The 18,257-nt window shown below is 32.6% G+C and overlaps 1 protein-coding gene across 1 annotated transcript; it reads left to right on the forward strand.

The window, feature by feature from the left end:
• The first annotated feature begins 1,594 nt into the window (after positions 1–1,594).
• On the forward strand, positions 1,595–18,257 carry LOC136275051 (angiopoietin-4-like). The gene is made up of 5 exons (XM_066083322.1): positions 1,595–1,603; positions 10,064–10,121; positions 14,072–14,193; positions 15,799–15,895; positions 18,131–18,257. Exons 1-5 carry the CDS (start codon positions 1,595–1,597, stop codon positions 18,244–18,246), a joined length of 402 nt encoding a protein of 133 aa, XP_065939394.1. The 3' UTR covers positions 18,247–18,257.

The raw sequence follows: 18,257 nt of genomic DNA on the forward strand, positions 1-18,257 counted from the left end.
ATCTCGCTTTTTTTTTTTACTATAAGTATCTATTTTTCATTTAGCATTCAACAAAGAACAAAAAGATGTATTTTAGATTTAGAGTGCAACTGAGTTGCAATCAGTTGAATTACCTTTAAAACTGGACAGAAATACAAACTTCGCAACACAATTTTGCCCGAGTTGAAAACCGGATGTAATAATTCATTATTACAGACAAATCGGGGCACAAACGTTTCGGTTAGAACAGTCGATCTGTGGTGTACTATAAGAATAATGCCATTCAAAAAACTTGAAAATCTGAATAGTTACTTTCTTTGTCCATATGAACACCGTAATATTATCAATTTTACATCTATAATTATGAACACGATGGATTAGGGGTAGATCGAGGGGGGGGGGGGGGGGGCTTTAAAATAGCATATAACGTTACATGCAGTACCAGAGTGTGTAATGCTTCATACATCTTTATAGTAAAACCAATATTTAGTTTTAATTGACTTTAGCAGGAGGTTGTTACATGGCGTCCGCGGATATATTTAGGTATAAATATCGGTTAAATATGTTGAATTATCGGGGAAAGGGTGTGTGTGTGTGGGGGGGGGGGGGGGGCAGGGTACTTAATTACTTGATGGATTTTTGCTTTTCATTAGAGTGTTACGATGTGAAAATAGATAATATAATGCTCAGAAACTATTATAAATAGATTACTTTGAATATAAAATGTTTGAAGTGAAAAAAAAGATATCATGGCTGAAAAAAATTACTTATATACAGAGGTGAAGCAAAGAAACAAAGCCGATCCGAGGTGTGTGACAATTTAATTTCAACACGTGTATATCTATACGAGGATTGTTAGAGAAGTTCGTGGACAAAGTAATTTACGGCAAAATTACTGTGCACAGGATGAAGTATGTTTTATGAACTGCCAAATGAAAAAAAAAAGTCTGCAAAAAATCACACGAATTTTTTCACACTTTTTTTACTTTGCATGATTTAGATTTAGAACTTGTCTGCGAACTAACAATCCTCATGTGTATATATATATATCAACGGAAGGCTGTGTATACTACATATTTCAATGCATGCTTGAATTTATTTGTCAAATTTGTATCGAGCCGAGAATTGGGAACTGTTACTGGTTTATTCTGGTTAATTCTGATTTTTGTGGCATTTTACAGAAGGAAAATTTGGAGAAAAATCAACGCCGGCAATGAGAATCGAACCTACGACCCTTGGGTCCGTAGGCGCACGCGCTACCATATGCGCTACGGCGCAGTTTATTAAGGCATATGTAATTAGATATTTGAATGATATCATATAGGACCATTAACTGATTATTGAAAAAATGAATGTTGTTGGGTTTTTTTAACTAGCAGATTTTAAAATCCCCTTACCTATTTTTATACTCATCAGTTATGATTTATTATTTTATAATCGTTTCTCGTTTAATTACCCAGGGGCGTCGGAAGGTACATGTATTCATACCCGGGCGGTAAATTTTAGGGGGGGGGGGAGGTTAAACCGAATTTGACTGGAAATGCATGCATATATTCTGTATTCTTTTTTGCTTGTTAAGATTTTCTGGATGAGTCTGCCCCGATTTTCAACTACGATGCTACGAGTACGTGTCTGTACTTTTATGAATATTTTGTGAGATCCAACAATTAAAAAGACATAAATTAATTAAATAATGGCTCTGAGTGCGGAATTATTTTTTAGAGGAAATGGGTGCACTGGTCAACAGCGATACATCTTTGCAGAAAAAATCCGACGAAGGCCATACAATAGATGATCAACATAACATGTCGTTCAACCATTCAAATATCGCTCTTTTTAAAGTCCCTATATCAAGAGGGTGACCAAAAGGAGAAGAAGTTCAACTAAATAAATACTGGAATTAATTTCAATCGCATACTTGTACCAAGTACAAAATTATTTTAAAATTTAAATCTGCTTCCAACCCCCATTGCCTTAAGGTGGAATAACACACCTTGAAAAAGTCATTCGAATTAACTTTAAATTCTTTGATTATGAAAGATATAATGATAAATAAACTATACATATGTCAAATAAGCGAACAATTTGCAAATTGGGGATAAAAAAAGGAATATCTTAAAAAATCAATTCAGTAAGTAACAACAAAAGCCCCTAGGTGCGGGATTCGAACTCGGTATGTACGGATCACAAGCCCGACATTTTATCCACTCGGCTGTGAAGTAGGTTACATGTTGCCGTCGATAAAATCCTTTTAATAAAACAACATGTCGTTTTGATCAGAGGTCAGCCATTTTATGACGATGTGTTATTCCACCTTAAATCCCAATCCCCAATTCAGAAGTGATATGCTTACTGATCAGAGCCGTTTAGATTTGTTCACAAATCAAGATTATATGAAAAGGTCAAAGTGTGCATATTTTTAATATCCATTATGAATGCAAGTCTAGAATGCGTCGCCCTTTTCATGCCTGAGATATCAAAAGCTAGAAGTCCATTATAAACTACCCAAGATCACGAAAATCTTAATCCGTGGGGGAGGGGGGGGGGAGGGGGCGGTAGCGCGTAGTCTCCCTACATGTATATAACTTCATTTTCTCTCTTAATTTCTTTATTTTAATTCAATGATTAACATACTCCCCCAAAAAAGTGGGGGAGGGGGCGGGGGGCAACTCCATGATAATTCAATTTTAACAAAATCTTTGCTGCGAGAAAAAGTGCCCCCCCCCCCCATGCTACGTGCCTGATAAATAAATTGGTGATGATGACATAATTGTAGTAAATTAAAATTGGAAGAAGGTGGTCACTTTCTCTTTTCTCCGTTTATATATGTACAACAATTAATTCAATAGAAGCGTATAAATCATTCTTTTTTTTACAAAAGGGTGTTGTTTGACATCCAGAGTAATGGCAGACCCCCCCCCCCCCCCCCCCCCCCCGCCTCCCTTCGATTACTTTGTTCCTGCTTTCACATGCACTGCTCGATCGGACACCTGTTCTCACGAGTCGTGTGTATGTACCTTTGCTCTGTTGATTGTAGCATTAGGAGAACAATAGGGTGGTTAATTGGTATACACAGAACGTGCCCGTTACAAAGACACTTAATAATTCTTAGTTAATTGCAAGGTCTGTGAAAGAACAATAGGTACTAATGAGGTATACACAGTGTGTCTCCTTGGCTTATCTCAGGCAAGCCCACTTTCATCTACGTAACAAAAACACCCAGGGCTACTAATTAAATTATTCAATCAAACACAATATTGAAAGACAAATGTAATATTATCAAAACGCACATGGAGCTATTTCTTTGCTTCATTTTCCTTCATTTGGGAAGGGTCTATGGATTTTTTTTAACTTGTTTACTCTAATTATTTAGATATTATAAAGGTACAAACGCCAAATTCTGCACGTTAATTTCACCTAGGTCCACTTTTCAATGATAGAAAATCTTAGATTATTAGAATATTAGACTATTTAAAGCAATATGAGCTGTATTTTTTAGAGATTTATTTTACTGCAAAAACCTGTTAGTATAATAAGTCTGCCTGTAACTTAAACTTTTATGATAAATAAGATTTGTGATATTTTTTTTGTCATCTTTGGTACATGTATATGCTATCATACAATGTATTAATTTGTAGTGATGAGGTTATTTCTTAAAATTATTAATATTTTCATAATCTAATTATTTATATATAATACTAAACTGACCAAGTTAAATTTTCAAAAGTCTATAAACTTGATCAGCTATAATTAACTAAGATTTGCATGTATCTTTAGCTTTATTTGGGTCACACAAAATTGTAGATCATAATTAAACACATACTTTTTGCAATAAAACAAAACCTCCTATATGCTATTATGTCAGGTAATCAGTAACAGGCTATTGGTGAATTTGGATGGTACATGTAGATGAACATGTACATGTATTATCACAATAGAACTTCATAATAAACTAAATACTTGTCACTCAGATTTATAAAATTGATATTCCTGATTCATACCAGTAGGATTACTAGATAATGAAATTCAAATAATGACTATGCATGGTTTTATCCATTAAGTAAACATACATGTAAATGTCAAGGAGAAGGAAAATACATTCAATGACATAGTGGCTAGCTTTTTTATCAATCTTTTTAGTTGTATTAATACCAATCAATTTAAGGTACTTCATTTTTTTAATATGAAGATTGAAATTTGTGACTACCGGTTTTAGAAGTTCTTGATCAGTTAAGTTGTATTTGATAATTTAAATATAATTACACCTCAGAATATATTAAAGAATATAAAGGGTTGTCTGAAGCAATCTACATGTAACTATACAAGTATATAGAACTAGTTGTACTTTTTTAATACAGGTATAATTTTATCACATACATCATATATACATATTGAGATACAATGTATGTAAATTTTCTAAATACCACTGTGACAGTTTTTTCTGCTGATTAAAGAAATGTCAATTACATATACACGTAATGGCCCGGGTAGTGTATTTCATACATGTGGGTTGGGGGGCAAGGTTGTTAAAAATTGTTAAAATTGTTCTGCATGCAAAGGTAAACATAGTCCTGACTCTTAAGATTTCCATATGATTACATTTACTAGAAGAGCCCCATCTCAATTTGTTTTCTAAAAATTTTACATTTTTTACTTTTTCACTGGCAGGCATCAGAACAAGCCCCAAGCAACTGCTAGAAGCAACTGTTCTCTGGATATTGTCTACCCATGCAAAACCTATCGATTATTTGAGGGGACCCATGCATCCTCTTTTTCAAGCACAAATCCAGAAGTGAAAATTTTGACAACATTGTTACAGTAGCATTTTCTTTCCCTATTTGATAAAAAAAACTACCAATTCTAAAGTGTAATTATACTGGTATATTGATCAACAATGGACATGTGCCCCACTCCCCAACAAATGATTGCAATTTCAATTTATATGTATGTTTTAATGTTATTTTTTTCCTCATGTACCATATGTTTGAAATGGTTTTGAGTGAATAAATGAACTGAACTGAACAATAATTATTCTGACTATATATGCCCCTAAAGTAACCATTCAAATGTCAGGTCCTCCTCCCCCCTCCCCCTTTTTCAAAAATTTGACCGGTCTTTCACACAAAACTATAAATATCCACTGCCACCTTTGACATTTAGTCTGGTATTTATTTCTAACAAAAACACTTTACAATCAGAAAGCTAGGTTGTGCAATTTAAAGTAGAATTTTTAAATTTGATCATATTTAATTGAAAAATAAAAAAGTTAATTTAATTCTGATTTAGTAACACCCCCATTCCCGGCTGAACCAATCACCTTGTATGATTAAACTGTTTCTGTAAGGTTTTCAGGATGATAATGACCACTTTTAATTATTCAAAAGTCATTTTTATTACAATCAGTTATACCAAGAATTCGTAAATTCCTGTAAAAATGTAAAAACATTGACTATTCCCCTTCAAATGAAATGTTTCATGTTATATTTTACCCCTTGTCTGTAATTTAATTGCAATGTCACTGTGTAAAGCCAACACAACAGTCATAGCTGCAAGATGAAAAGTTTTCCAGTACTTTCAGGATTCTCATGAACTTAATATTAGTCATTAGGGACCCATATGTTGCATACCAATTTCAACAGAAGACATCTCTCTAACTAATTATAATCATTAAAAACTATTTCATGACTTTTAGCAACACTTATACTTCACCAAATACAGTCATTAACATGTATAAATAATCCGAAACTGACCCTTGCTACCTTTACTTTACACTAACATCCTATAAAAGGGAATTTTGAATAGAATAAGAAAGCATATGCAGTTCTAAGAAAAAGTAAACACCATAATGCCAATTTCATTGAGGTTTAAGAAAAAATAAAACCATTTAAGTGAACCCACCATCTCCACTTCACTAGTATATATAAACACAGATTCATGAGGCTTTCCTTCAGTAAAACATTTTTAATTAATAATCGTTAAGAGGTCAATTGCCGTTCAGTCTCCTCTAATAAGAAACCTGCAATACTGCAAGTATCTTCATGATATCATTATGATAAAAGCATCACATCACAAAGAAATACCCTTGCATCAATACCCTCCCTGTATCTTTTGATTTTCATAAAGTGCAGTTTAATAGTGGTTAAAAATCTTTCACATATAGTATCATAAAACCTATGGCAATTAGTTTCCTTGAGTCAGTTCTCACACATTTTTGAATATGATCATCAATACTAAAAATTTACCATAAATTTTTAATAAATTGGATGATTTGTAGCATTTTCAGTGAAAAATATATATTCCATGAAAGGTGAGCCAACAATCATATTTATTGGATATGTTATCGATCTAAACTCTGGTTTCTAGTACTTAATTCAATTAAAACTCAAACACACCCCAGTAGCCATGGTAGCTGGAGATTTGGATTGGGGGGGGGGGGGGGGGGCGCTGACGATTTGGAATGGGGGGGGGGGGGCTTTAAATATTTTCATTGGGGTTTTCCTCTTTCCTTTCAACTTTGGTATAAATACATGCACTTACACTAGAGTGGAAAGTACGTAAAACAGGGGTTTAAAGTTGTAACCTCTTGCTAAAATGTAATTAAGAGAAAATTTGACACCTGATCAAATAACAGAATTGCACGAGTGCAGTTATTGCTAAAATATATCCAATGTGTAAAATACCAGGTTATACATAATTGTCAACATACGCTAACGAAGTATGACTCCCTCTTCACGTTTGTGTATACAACAGAGTTCATAATCGCATTTTGCTGCTCCAGCCCTGAACAATGAATACACTGCAATAGTATTCTATAATAAACACATGTAATTTATGTAAAAAAAAATAAAATAAAATAAAAAAAAAAAACAACTGTTTTTCATTACGAAGACGACGAACGCCGCTGCTCTCCCGACGCCTTCGTGACAATTTGTTGATTGATTATTATGATATTTTAAAGAACGAAATAACTGCAAAACAGATAGTATCGTGCATTAGCTCCCCCAATTAAATGTTCGGATTTTAGTCAACACCTGTCGTAGTCTTTTAAGCGCTTACTGTTACGTTATTATTAGTCTGGAAAGAACGATCTGAAACAAACACGATGCAATCTTCTGACACACTGTTTGGACTGAATCATGCATTTGTAAATTGTTTCTCGTGTTGATGATTTTCCGAGAATTTAATTTTCGATGTCGTGAATCAGTTCTCTAAACATCACCAAATATAACTCATTTGCTGTAAGTATTTTGGATCTTATGGTATTGTAAATGTAAGACACCTGTGTACTGAATAATTTGCAAACTTTGCTTGAAGGATTGTAGAAACTTGGTTTCGTAGTTCATTCTCATAATATCATGGGTTCATCATCTTGATGGACAGAAAATCTCAGACACTATGAGTAATTCCGAAATATCTGTTGTTTACCTGGCCTTTTTGACGAAGTTGAAATTTACTTTCCAGGTATTCCTGACTATTGAAATAAAAAAGCCAGGAAAATGTAAGATATTTCGGACTAACTACTAGTATCTGACTATGGGTATGCTGTAGTTGAACATTGCATAATTGACCCAGTTTCTTTTAGGATTAAAAAAAAAGTGTTTTCCTTTAGAAATATTGTCTTCTTTATTTAATTGCCAGCATACTTTTTTATTGCAACACTACAGACTACATTTACTTAGACAAAAACTTCAATGAGATATATAAATTGTCCAATTTAGGACTAAGTCATGCTAAGGATGTATAAATTAACCATGTACATCGTTGGATAGTATAATAATTCCTATAGGAATTTTTAATTTCCTAAGGGAGAATTTACTCCTACAGGATAATATTTTTCCTATGGGAGAAAAAAAATCCCTTAGGAGAAAATAAAATTCCTAGAGGAAATTATTTTCCTACAGGAATATTTAAATATCCTACAGGAAATTATATTTTTTAAACTTCCTATAGGATTTAATATTTTCCTACAGGAGAAATATTTCCTACAGGATAACTTAAAAATCCTGTAGGAAATGTCTTTATCCTATAGGATTTTGTAAAATTCCCACAGGAACATGATTTCTCCTAGGGGAATTTTTTTTTTCCTATGGGATATTTATGTTTAAAGGTAGATATCTCACCTGTCAGGTGAGATACACCTGAGTCAAAGGTGGTTATTTACTCTCTAGGCTATGGTCTATCATTTGACATAAATGAAATTTTAGAGAAATGCGTCTTAAGCGGGCGCAAAAATGCCACCTTGGCACTGGCATAATTATCCGGCACAGTGTTTTGTACAAAATGTGTTTCAAAAAAGCTACCTGAGATATTTGAGATATCTCACCGGAAGTCGAAATTTTTTGTTGAGTTAACATCGCATAGATAACCTATGCATAGATTTTTACTTATATATTTATTTTATCGAAAATGAATTTATGCGAAAAAATAGTTATTTTTGAAGTGCTTCCGGTGACGACCGGAAGTTACGACGAACAAAACAAAATAGTTTAAACACATCTACAGCTATGGGTCTATCATCCCACAAAGTTTGGAGGTTCAAGTCTTTATCGTTTCTGAGATCTCATTGTCCATAGCTTTTTGTCGCGGGACAGGAAACGGACGACAGGAAGTGAATTTTGAAAAAATGAAAAAAACGCCTAGAGATATTATCATTTTCTATCAGTCCTGAAAATTTCAAGAAAATCCATCCCGCCATCTCTGAGAAATCTTGTGGACAAAAAAAGGAAAAAAAAAAATAATAATAAGAAACATTACAATCACTATAAGGTCTTCCGTTGGAAACGGAAGACCTTAATAATAAGAAAGAAAGAAAAAACCTAACAATCACTATAAGGTCTTCCGTTGGAAACGGAAGACCTTAATAATAAGAAAGAAAGAAAGAAAAAACCTAACAATCACTATAAGGTCTTTCGTTGGAAACGGAAGACCTTAAAAAGAAACATGACAATCACTATAAGGTCTTCCGTTGGAAACGGAAGACCTTAATTATTTCAAATGAATTTTAGATGTTGCAGATTTTAACAAGTAGTATATATACATGTATTTGCAAAATTAGATAAATCTAGTTAGGCAATTTCTTTCTTTGACTAAAGATAAATTAAAAATCCTGAAAACGGTAAGTCTACGATGAAAATATGTCTAACGTGTCTAATTTTGCAATATGTTTCACAACTTATATATGCATACCTTTCTTACAGCTTTGCACATGTATTAATTAAAATGATAATGATACGAACTCTGCGGTATTCACAGAATAAACAATTTAATAAATCATTCATTTTGAGAGTTAACATATTAATTAATACCTATTATTATATTCTTTCTCCTATAAATCCCGCAGAATAACTTTCATGTATACAGTGTTGATTTGAGGGAATTTTTGAAGGACGATAGAACCTGATTTTCAGATAATTTGGTCAGACAAATACCCAGCCAAGACGTGTGTTTATTCTGAATTATGTTATTTCATTGAGTTCAAGCTTTATTGAAGCTCTTAATTAAATGTTTGTCACAAATTACCGTTCCCATAATATTTCTTATTCTTTAAAAATAGATAGAGAACACAAATTATAGTTCTCAGTGAAGAACGATGAAATTAAATAAAACCCGAAGATTCATTTCTTTTAAAAGTTTCCTCTTTATAAATGGAGAAATTTGACACTAACAAAAATTTCGTTTCTTGCAGTGGTTTATATACTAGGAAAACCTTGCATATTATCTGCATTTGGAAATTCTCAGGACTCCTCGCATGTTATAACATAATTGTCAGGGTATATTTTATGTTGCTTCCTTCAGGCTTTTATTTTGACTGTGCATTGGAGGGGATAACTGGACGTTTAGTCCCTATCCGTGAAACCGAAGGGGACTATATAGTCTTTATCGTTGTCGTAAATTATATCCCAACTTTGTTTCCGAGATATTTCTATCGTTATTGTAAGGTGAATTGATATGAAACTTGTTTATTATAGTGAATTAATGTAGTTTGGACACAAAAGTATAAATGATTATTAAGACATTACGCAAAAAGTCTTCAAAAGAGAGCAGTCTCCTTAAAGTGGTTTAAACGATTCTTTGTTTATATCAGATCGACCAATGTGAAAGAGAGGGATATGTTGACAGAAGAAATGGTATTTGTACCTACGGTATGTAAATTTTTAAGAGAATTCAAACACTCTTTACAATTCATCGCCTTACATAACTGGGGGTTAAATTGAAGGGTTAAATAAATTTTAATGTTACACGATCTGTAGCGCGAAGCATGTTTTTAATGGCAGAGATGAACTCGGATTACTGCAATTAATATTTTTGATACAGAAAAAAAATAAAATTAAGAAAACGGACATGTTTAACATATTTTCTCAATTTTAAACCATGATTTGAGAGATTTGAACTTGGATGAAAACAAAACTGTTTCCATGCTTAAAAACTGGCCATATATTTACTTTACAGAATGCTAAGTAAACATACCTTAAGTTATCAAACATGTACTGTAAAAAATAAAGAAAACATGTAAAGTATGAGAATTAAGTTTTGTTGAATAGAATTTTACTGCAATCAATAAAATAAATATTTGTTAACTTTATATCAAAGAAACATCAAACCAATATACTCATTAACAGGATATATGTATCATTTTAGATATTGGGTACGATAAACTTATCAAACAAAAATTAAAATGTATAACAAAATTTAAAGTCAATATTTTAACTAGAAAATGTAAGTAACCATTAGCTTTCAAGTTTAAAATTTGTTCCTTTTGGTGTATCGACGCACAGCAACAGCTAAACACCAGCTAATGTAAACTGCTTTTAAAGAATAATCTTTACATTTTCCAATGTCTTTGCCTGTGATAACACTACGTGTCGATTTTGTACTATTTAACCCATAACTTCAAATGACGTATAATTAGAGCGCCAGCAGGGTTTGCTTATTTATAAATCAATATTTAATCGTACATTGGCTTAAAATTAAATAAATATAAGTAATAAGGAATCATTCTTTGAATATTATGATATTATTATATTATTACGCCCCGACCGAAATTATCACCTCATAATACTAAAAGATTGATTCCTTATTCCTTAATTATTTCCGTTTATACATGTGATGTTTTACGTCCCATATGATTTATTAACAATGGTGCATTAAGAACAAAAGCTTTAACCTCTAGGTAGCGCTACTGTGAATGTACAATATAATTAATTACAATTTACCATATTTTTATTTTTAAAAAGTTCGTAAGATCTCATTTTGACTTGCACTATTTGAAGCACGCGGAGGGATAAAACGAGAGTAATCTTTTGAACGTCATAATGGAATGTTGTCAGAAAATGTTTTTTAATGTAAAATAATGCGATAAAAATAATTATTCATTATATATATGTACTCGTGTGTGATAGTGAAATTTCGCCTCGGGGCCAAGACTCATGGTCTAGGACTCGGCAAAGTCTCGTTCTAGACCGCGAAACTTGTCCCCTCGGTGGAATTTCACTATCCCACAACTCACTCGTAATAATAAATGATTCTATTAGTCTTTGATCCGTAGAACACTAATTAAAAGAAGGTATTAACACAGTGGGAATTTCAACCTAGATAGTAAAACTACTTTAAAAAGTTGATAGTTTAGAAAGTTATTATTTGACCGATGCCTTGAAAATGCTACGATCACAGTTGTGTCCGTATGAGGTATCCGACAAAATTTACTATATGCGCACGTACTACTTTGTATACTATGCAGTGACAGCTTCATGTTAATTTTTTAATTACATGTACACGCAGATTACTTAAGATATTATTCTAATGAGTTTGCCTTGAAATTAAAACATTTGTACAGCTACATACGAGTTGTTACACATACAATTTTATTTACTAACTTAAAGAGTAAAGTTTATTCGTTCCTTGCTATTCATATTCCTTACTACATGGAAATCTACAAAATAAAGGGATAATGTGCATGGGAAGGTATAAGAAGCAGTCTTTCACTGTAGAATTTTTTAGAGTTTAAATTAAGTTTTAAAATGTTATGGAAGTGTTATATCTAGAGCTACAGAAATGTCCAATACCCGCTTAGCACACCCACAAAAATTTGAGTAGATTTATTTTAATCGCGTTCAGCAATTAAGTTCCAGTTAAAAACTTTTTAGTTGAAGTCAACACGGTCATTTCTAACGGGTAAAGCCCAAATGAGTTTGAAAAAAAAAATAAGCTGTTGAAAAATGACCGAGATGTAAATTTAACGACTTTTGGTCGCAATTTTCATCGGTGTAATATGACCCCGGGTCAATTTTCAACCCAGATCAGTATTCTTCGTTACACTGGCCGATTAAATAACGTGATAGATAATCTGTCGGAATGTGTTATTGTCATCCACACAAAAAAATTGACCCTAATAGGGTGTCAATAAATAATAGACATCTTTAAATAACTATTTAACGTTGCTGATTCATTAACCTAATGAGTCCAAAGATCCAGTACACTTCTGAAGCGACCAATGGCTGAGAAAAGTTGATTAAATAACTAACTTTCCATTGTTATTAATTTGCATTTAATTTATCATAGTATTTTTTGAAATAGTATCAATACTTTTATATAACAATTTTAAAGCTATACACGCTATGATTTGCGTCAATTTTAAATAAAGGGGGAAATGTATGTGTTTTATTACTAATAAAGGTTACCTTTATGCTGTTAATTATAATGTTCAATTCGATCATGGAACAAATATATCAAATATCAAACAATAAAAAATATTTTTTTCCTGCCAGGAAAGTAATGCCTCCTCGTGAATATCAGTCTATCACGTGATATCGACAGCTAAATTTAGTCTATCATACCAAAACTGGTGAAGGGTCAACATCTTCATAATTGTGATAGTTTCACAAAGGAAAGGATATTTTCAGTAAAGCATAAATTTGTCCGATATACGAGTACAAACAAAAGAAAAAATACAAGCCTGTGAGTACTTCCTTTAAAAAAAATGACGTAGACCTGTGTGTTTCCCCTATGTGCTATTTATAGATCCTATAAGTGTTAATGCAGAAGTAAGGGTATCGTGAATGACAAACGTATTTTACTCATTATACATGTATGTATTTCAAATTAACAACTGTTAAGCATATTAAAAATCAAGTTGGATATTTAATTAGGCAAACAATAACGACCACCTAGTTCTCCGCGGACATGAGCAATGAGGTCGGTTCTGCTCTTCCTTCATCAATATTCATGAAAAGGTATATTTTCCTGGCAGGAAAATAAACAATTAAAAATCTATAGCTTTGTAACGAGATGGAATTCACCATTGTAATTTACAGATTAAGGATAACTTTTATAAGTAGACAAACACATGCGTTTTCACTGTCATTCAAAATTGACGTAAATTATAGCGTGTATAGCACAGGCACTTGTTTCTGAGAAAAAAATTTACCCTATAGTATAATAATAACACAAGGTATCTAACTCCGAATGAGGTAAACCACCCCCTCCCGTGTGTTGCAGTCGTTTTGGCTTTTATACGAAATGCAATGCAAAAGTGTTTAGTATCATTTTCTGTGGTGTATAGCTTTAAATGAAATAACTGCAATTGGTTTGTAGTATTTAACAATAATTTAATTCTGGTTGCAACGCGGCATTTGATTGAATAGAAAAATTTAGCTTTTGTTTAACCACGGCACAATGCACCAGCGTCAAAAACGTACAAATCCGCTTGACGTTACGCTTAAATTTTGAACAGATTAAAAAGTAAAACAGACTAGACTCAATTTGTACAGCAAATTACATAAAATTAAATCATAAGGAATGAACTCAATATCTACCCAAGTTATACGAGTATAACCTGAGTTGGGGCAATTTACGCTTTATAATCCGCGGTAATACGAGTTCATTTCTTAATTAATTAAACTCGAGGAATACATGTTTAGATATAGACTTTATTAAATTGATAAAGAATTTTTAGGCAATCTTATTCAAAGAAATGCTGTATTTGTCGGTGATGACGTAAGATATGATTGTCATGGAAATACAGTTTTAGAATTTGAGAACATAAGGACGAGAAAACGTAACAATCCAATTACTTATATAATTTCTCTCTTTTCAGACCGATGTCAGGATTGTGAGTGTGTATCTACATTCACGCAGATTTCTGGGGTCTATGGTGTTGTTATTGGCGGAGATCTAAAAAGTGTTTACTGTTCGTTCGAGAGCAGCCATACCTGGACTGTAAGAGAGATGTTTAAGTTTTTTCGTTGATAACACTAAGAACAAGAAATCTTTTTGACGCAAGCGTCAAATGGGCCGCAAAAATATAATTGTAAAATTGTATGAATCATTGGTTGTTTACATATAAACAAACACACCACACAGAAAAAGATAAAAGTTGGTTGTACTAATTTTTCATGGTAAATTTTAATATTACAAGTCAGCAACATGTTTTGAAGTTTAACATTTTACTATTATCATGAAGAATCCAGTTCGTTACTGTAAGCATTTCTAACGGTAATTGTTTGATCATTGCCATAGTATGAAGAAATGGAAAACACATTGATTTGTACAATACAAAGTTCAACTCATCATTTTCTCTTGGAGATTCTGTATTTCAAACCATTTTGTTTTTGTTTTGTTTTTTGCATTGTATTGAATGAGAACTTAATGCATTAGTTTATATGATTTCAAGGGTCCTCATGATAAAATAGAAATTGATTATTTCAAATATTCCAGTCAATTCAAATTTTGATTTCTGTCATACTTTTGCGTAAATAATTGATATGGATGTCATTTAATGATATTTTCTACCACATTTTACATGGAAATATAAAAAATACACGCACAAAGTCATTTTCTTTGACACGGCAGAAAGAATTCAAGTATATCATTTATATAAAATTTAATGACATTCAGGTCTGTAGTGTTTCAGGTCTTTAGTATGCCCTGCATACCGATCTCGATGCATTGTTTTGAAAAGAATGAAGAACTCCGAATTTTCCGAATAGATTATAGTCTCGATAAAAACGCACCAAAGACGACAATCTACTAAGTATGACCTATTTTTCATTTACAAGTACAACAAAAAAATATGTGATATTTTTTAAAAGGCATAGAATATATTTCTACATGCAAATTTACTTTTAATTTATAAAAATATACATAATATTAATTCTATTAAATAAGAACTATCCCGCAGAAACGCAGTAACAATATTTAAATGTGTATCAAATAACGGACCGCCTTCCGGCGGCCCGTAATAAAATTTGTGTCGTACACTTAAACTCAATTCATCAATGATTTAAATGATGAACTGGTGGGGCACAGGTACAGTTTGCACAATTATACGAATTAAAGATATGATCACATTTGGAGAGGCGTGATGAATCTAACTTTACACTTTAAATCCAACTAATTACTTCTTTAAAACATAAGTGTATTTTTGACTTATTAATTGAGCTTTTGTCGGAATAAATTGAATCTATAAAGCTATTACAATAATTTAAATAAAACTGGTATCTTTACATTGAATAAAAAAATTAAAAGTTTTAAATGGAATACAGTGTAATTTTCAACGAGAATTTAAAAAACAAAAAAGGAAATCTACGGAAAAAATTAAGGTACCATAATGTTAAAAACATAATTCTAAACATTTGTATCTAGTTCATGCTCAAAATTAATTCTTTTTATTTCTTTGTTTGTTTGGTTTGTTGTTTGCTTGTTTGTTTTTCTATGAACTCTTTCTCAATTATTTTATTTATTTTTTTAGCTAAAATATGTGATCATGTGACTGTATAAATATAAATATCTGTTAATTAGTTACGTTTTTCCTCAATACACAAGGTACTTCAAAGGAGACAAGATGGGTCCGAGGATTTCTACAGGAACTGGACAGATTATGAGTTCGGATTTGGGTCACCGGCGTCTGAAGTGTGGCTTGGTAAGTTGATTTGGATTTTCATATAAAATAAAAAGGTAATCAATACCTGATTATTATACCCTCGCTCCGAAGGAGAAGTGTTTGTCTGTCTATCTGTCCGTCCGTAACAAAAAATTTTGTCGCATTTTTCTCAGCAACTATTCATTGCGGATGCTTGAAATTTTCACACACTCTTTGTTAAAGCATGCCATATGGTGGGATGCATCATTGTACTAACTGGACGCGTCAACTGCCTGTTAAATAGTTTCGCTCTTATACACAAAAACTTGTTTCTTTTTGAAGTCACAAAGTAAATGATAATTACTTAGTATCATAGATATTGTAATAAAATAATTTTAAACAATTTAAAATTAAATAATTTGATTATAACCAACACATTGACAACAGTTAAATTTTAGTGCATGCTGTAAGATTTGTGGAACCGGTATCAGGGTAAACACAATGCATTTTAAGTTGCAAAAGCGAAATTCATAATTTCGAATATATTCTCGAGAGCTATACAGACTTTGTTTGCCTTTGTCTTGTAGGAATGATACATATCAAACTGTTTCAAAAAGATTCACAGATTGCTTCTGACATAGCAAGGGAAAACACACCCGCTTGAAACAGAAATTTATTTATATTTTTCAATGTAAACAAAATTATATCAGCCCTGTTTACATTATAATGGATTGTGAGTTCTAGGGGGAAGGTCGAGTTTGGGAAGGGGTAGTTTTGGGGATTCTTTCGTGTTTTGGTTGTTTTGCTTTTTGTTGTTTTGTGGAGTTTTTGGCACTTGGCACAATGCATCCTTAGTTGAAGGGGATTCAAGTTTGTTAAAATGAAGGGCCATGTTCTATTTCAAGGGGAGATAATTAAAAATCATTAAAAAATTGTTGGTATCTTCAAAAATCATCTTCTCAAAAACCATTCAGCCAGAAAAGCTGAAACTTATGTGGTAGCATCCTCGGGTGTGTAAATTGAAATTTCTTCAAATCATGATCCCCGGGGTGGGGTGGGGCCACAATGGGGGGGGGGGGGTTGAATTTTTACATAGGAATATAAAGAGTTAATCTTTAAAAATCTTCTTTTCTGAAATAATCAGCCAGGAAAGCTGAAACTTGTGTAGAAGCATCCTCAGGTAGTGTAAATTGAAGTTTGTTCAAATCATGATCCCTAGGGTTTAGGGTGGGACAACAATTGCGGTTGAATTTTTTACGTAGGAATATATTGAGTATATCTTTAAAAATTTTCTTCTCTTAAACTGATCAGCCAGGAAAGCTGAAACTTGTGTGGAATCATCCTCATGTAGTTTAGATTTAATTCTGTTCAAATCATGATCCTTGGGATAGAGAAAGGCCACAGTCGGCCAGGAAAGCTAAAACTTGTATGAAAGCATTCTCAGTTAGGGTAGATTCAATTTTACAAAGGAAGACATTTAAACTATTTACAAAAATCAAATGTTATCATTTATATGGTTTTACTTATTTGCAAACATTTAAACATATTGTTTATTCTTTAAAATTGTTTAGACTCATGCCCCTGGACAATTCTTGAACCTCACAAAGGGTTCAAAGTTTGATGTAGGTTAATAATCCATATATAAACAGTTACTGTTGTTTAAGTCTGATCATCTTCTCGAGAACTGTAACGCCTAATATGTGATATGACTGTAAAATCATCCTGTTACATGCAAAGGGGCTCAATAAGAATATGCAGGTGGGTTTTTTTTATACAGGATCTAATAAACTCGAAACTGACATTCAATGTTTGACTGACCAACAAATATACCCTGTGAAGCTTTTTGAACATTAAAGATTAACAAGTGAAAAGCTGTTAATGTGACAGCAAACCGGGTTTTCTTTTATGTTAACTGTATCCATAATCCATGTCAACCCTTATCCAGTGAAATGGAGTACCCTACATGTATATGCAACATTTTGTCAAAAAATGACTAAGTTCAAAAGCTGGTATTTTTTCGATAAATTTTTGGAAATCAAAATCCTAGCAAAATGCACACCTCTGATATATGTACAATTGATCTGCAAAAGAACAACTTCCTATCTTGAAAACTGTAGGAGGAGTTATCCGTACAATGAGGGTACCCTTTTGGCAGCCGCCCGCCCATCCGCCCGCCCGCCATTTTCACCATTTTAATAACCGGATTTTTCCGTTGGAAAACCCGGTTAAAAACTTATTCACGCTCAAATCTTGCATGATCATGCCCATTTAAGTCCCAACAATGTATCATTAAAGGAAACAAGTACATCCATCGTCTGAACGCTGACGGCCACACAATACTGAGAATTGAGTTGGAGGACCATGATGGAAACAAGCGGTATGCTGAATACAAGCAGTTTTACCGTGGCTGACGTCACAGACA

This window comes from Magallana gigas, chromosome 4 (genome assembly GCF_963853765.1).
Source record: "Magallana gigas chromosome 4, xbMagGiga1.1, whole genome shotgun sequence".
Classification (NCBI taxonomy): Eukaryota; Metazoa; Mollusca; class Bivalvia; order Ostreida; family Ostreidae; genus Magallana; species Magallana gigas.

Coding starts and splice junctions, on each gene's coding strand:
- LOC136275051 (XM_066083322.1), top strand. Junction 10,122..14,071: donor AAATGGTATTTGTACCTACG/GTATGTAAATTT, acceptor CTCTCTTTTCAG/ACCGATGTCAGGATTGTGAG. Junction 15,896..18,130: donor GGCGTCTGAAGTGTGGCTTG/GTAAGTTGATTT, acceptor GTATCATTAAAG/GAAACAAGTACATCCATCGT.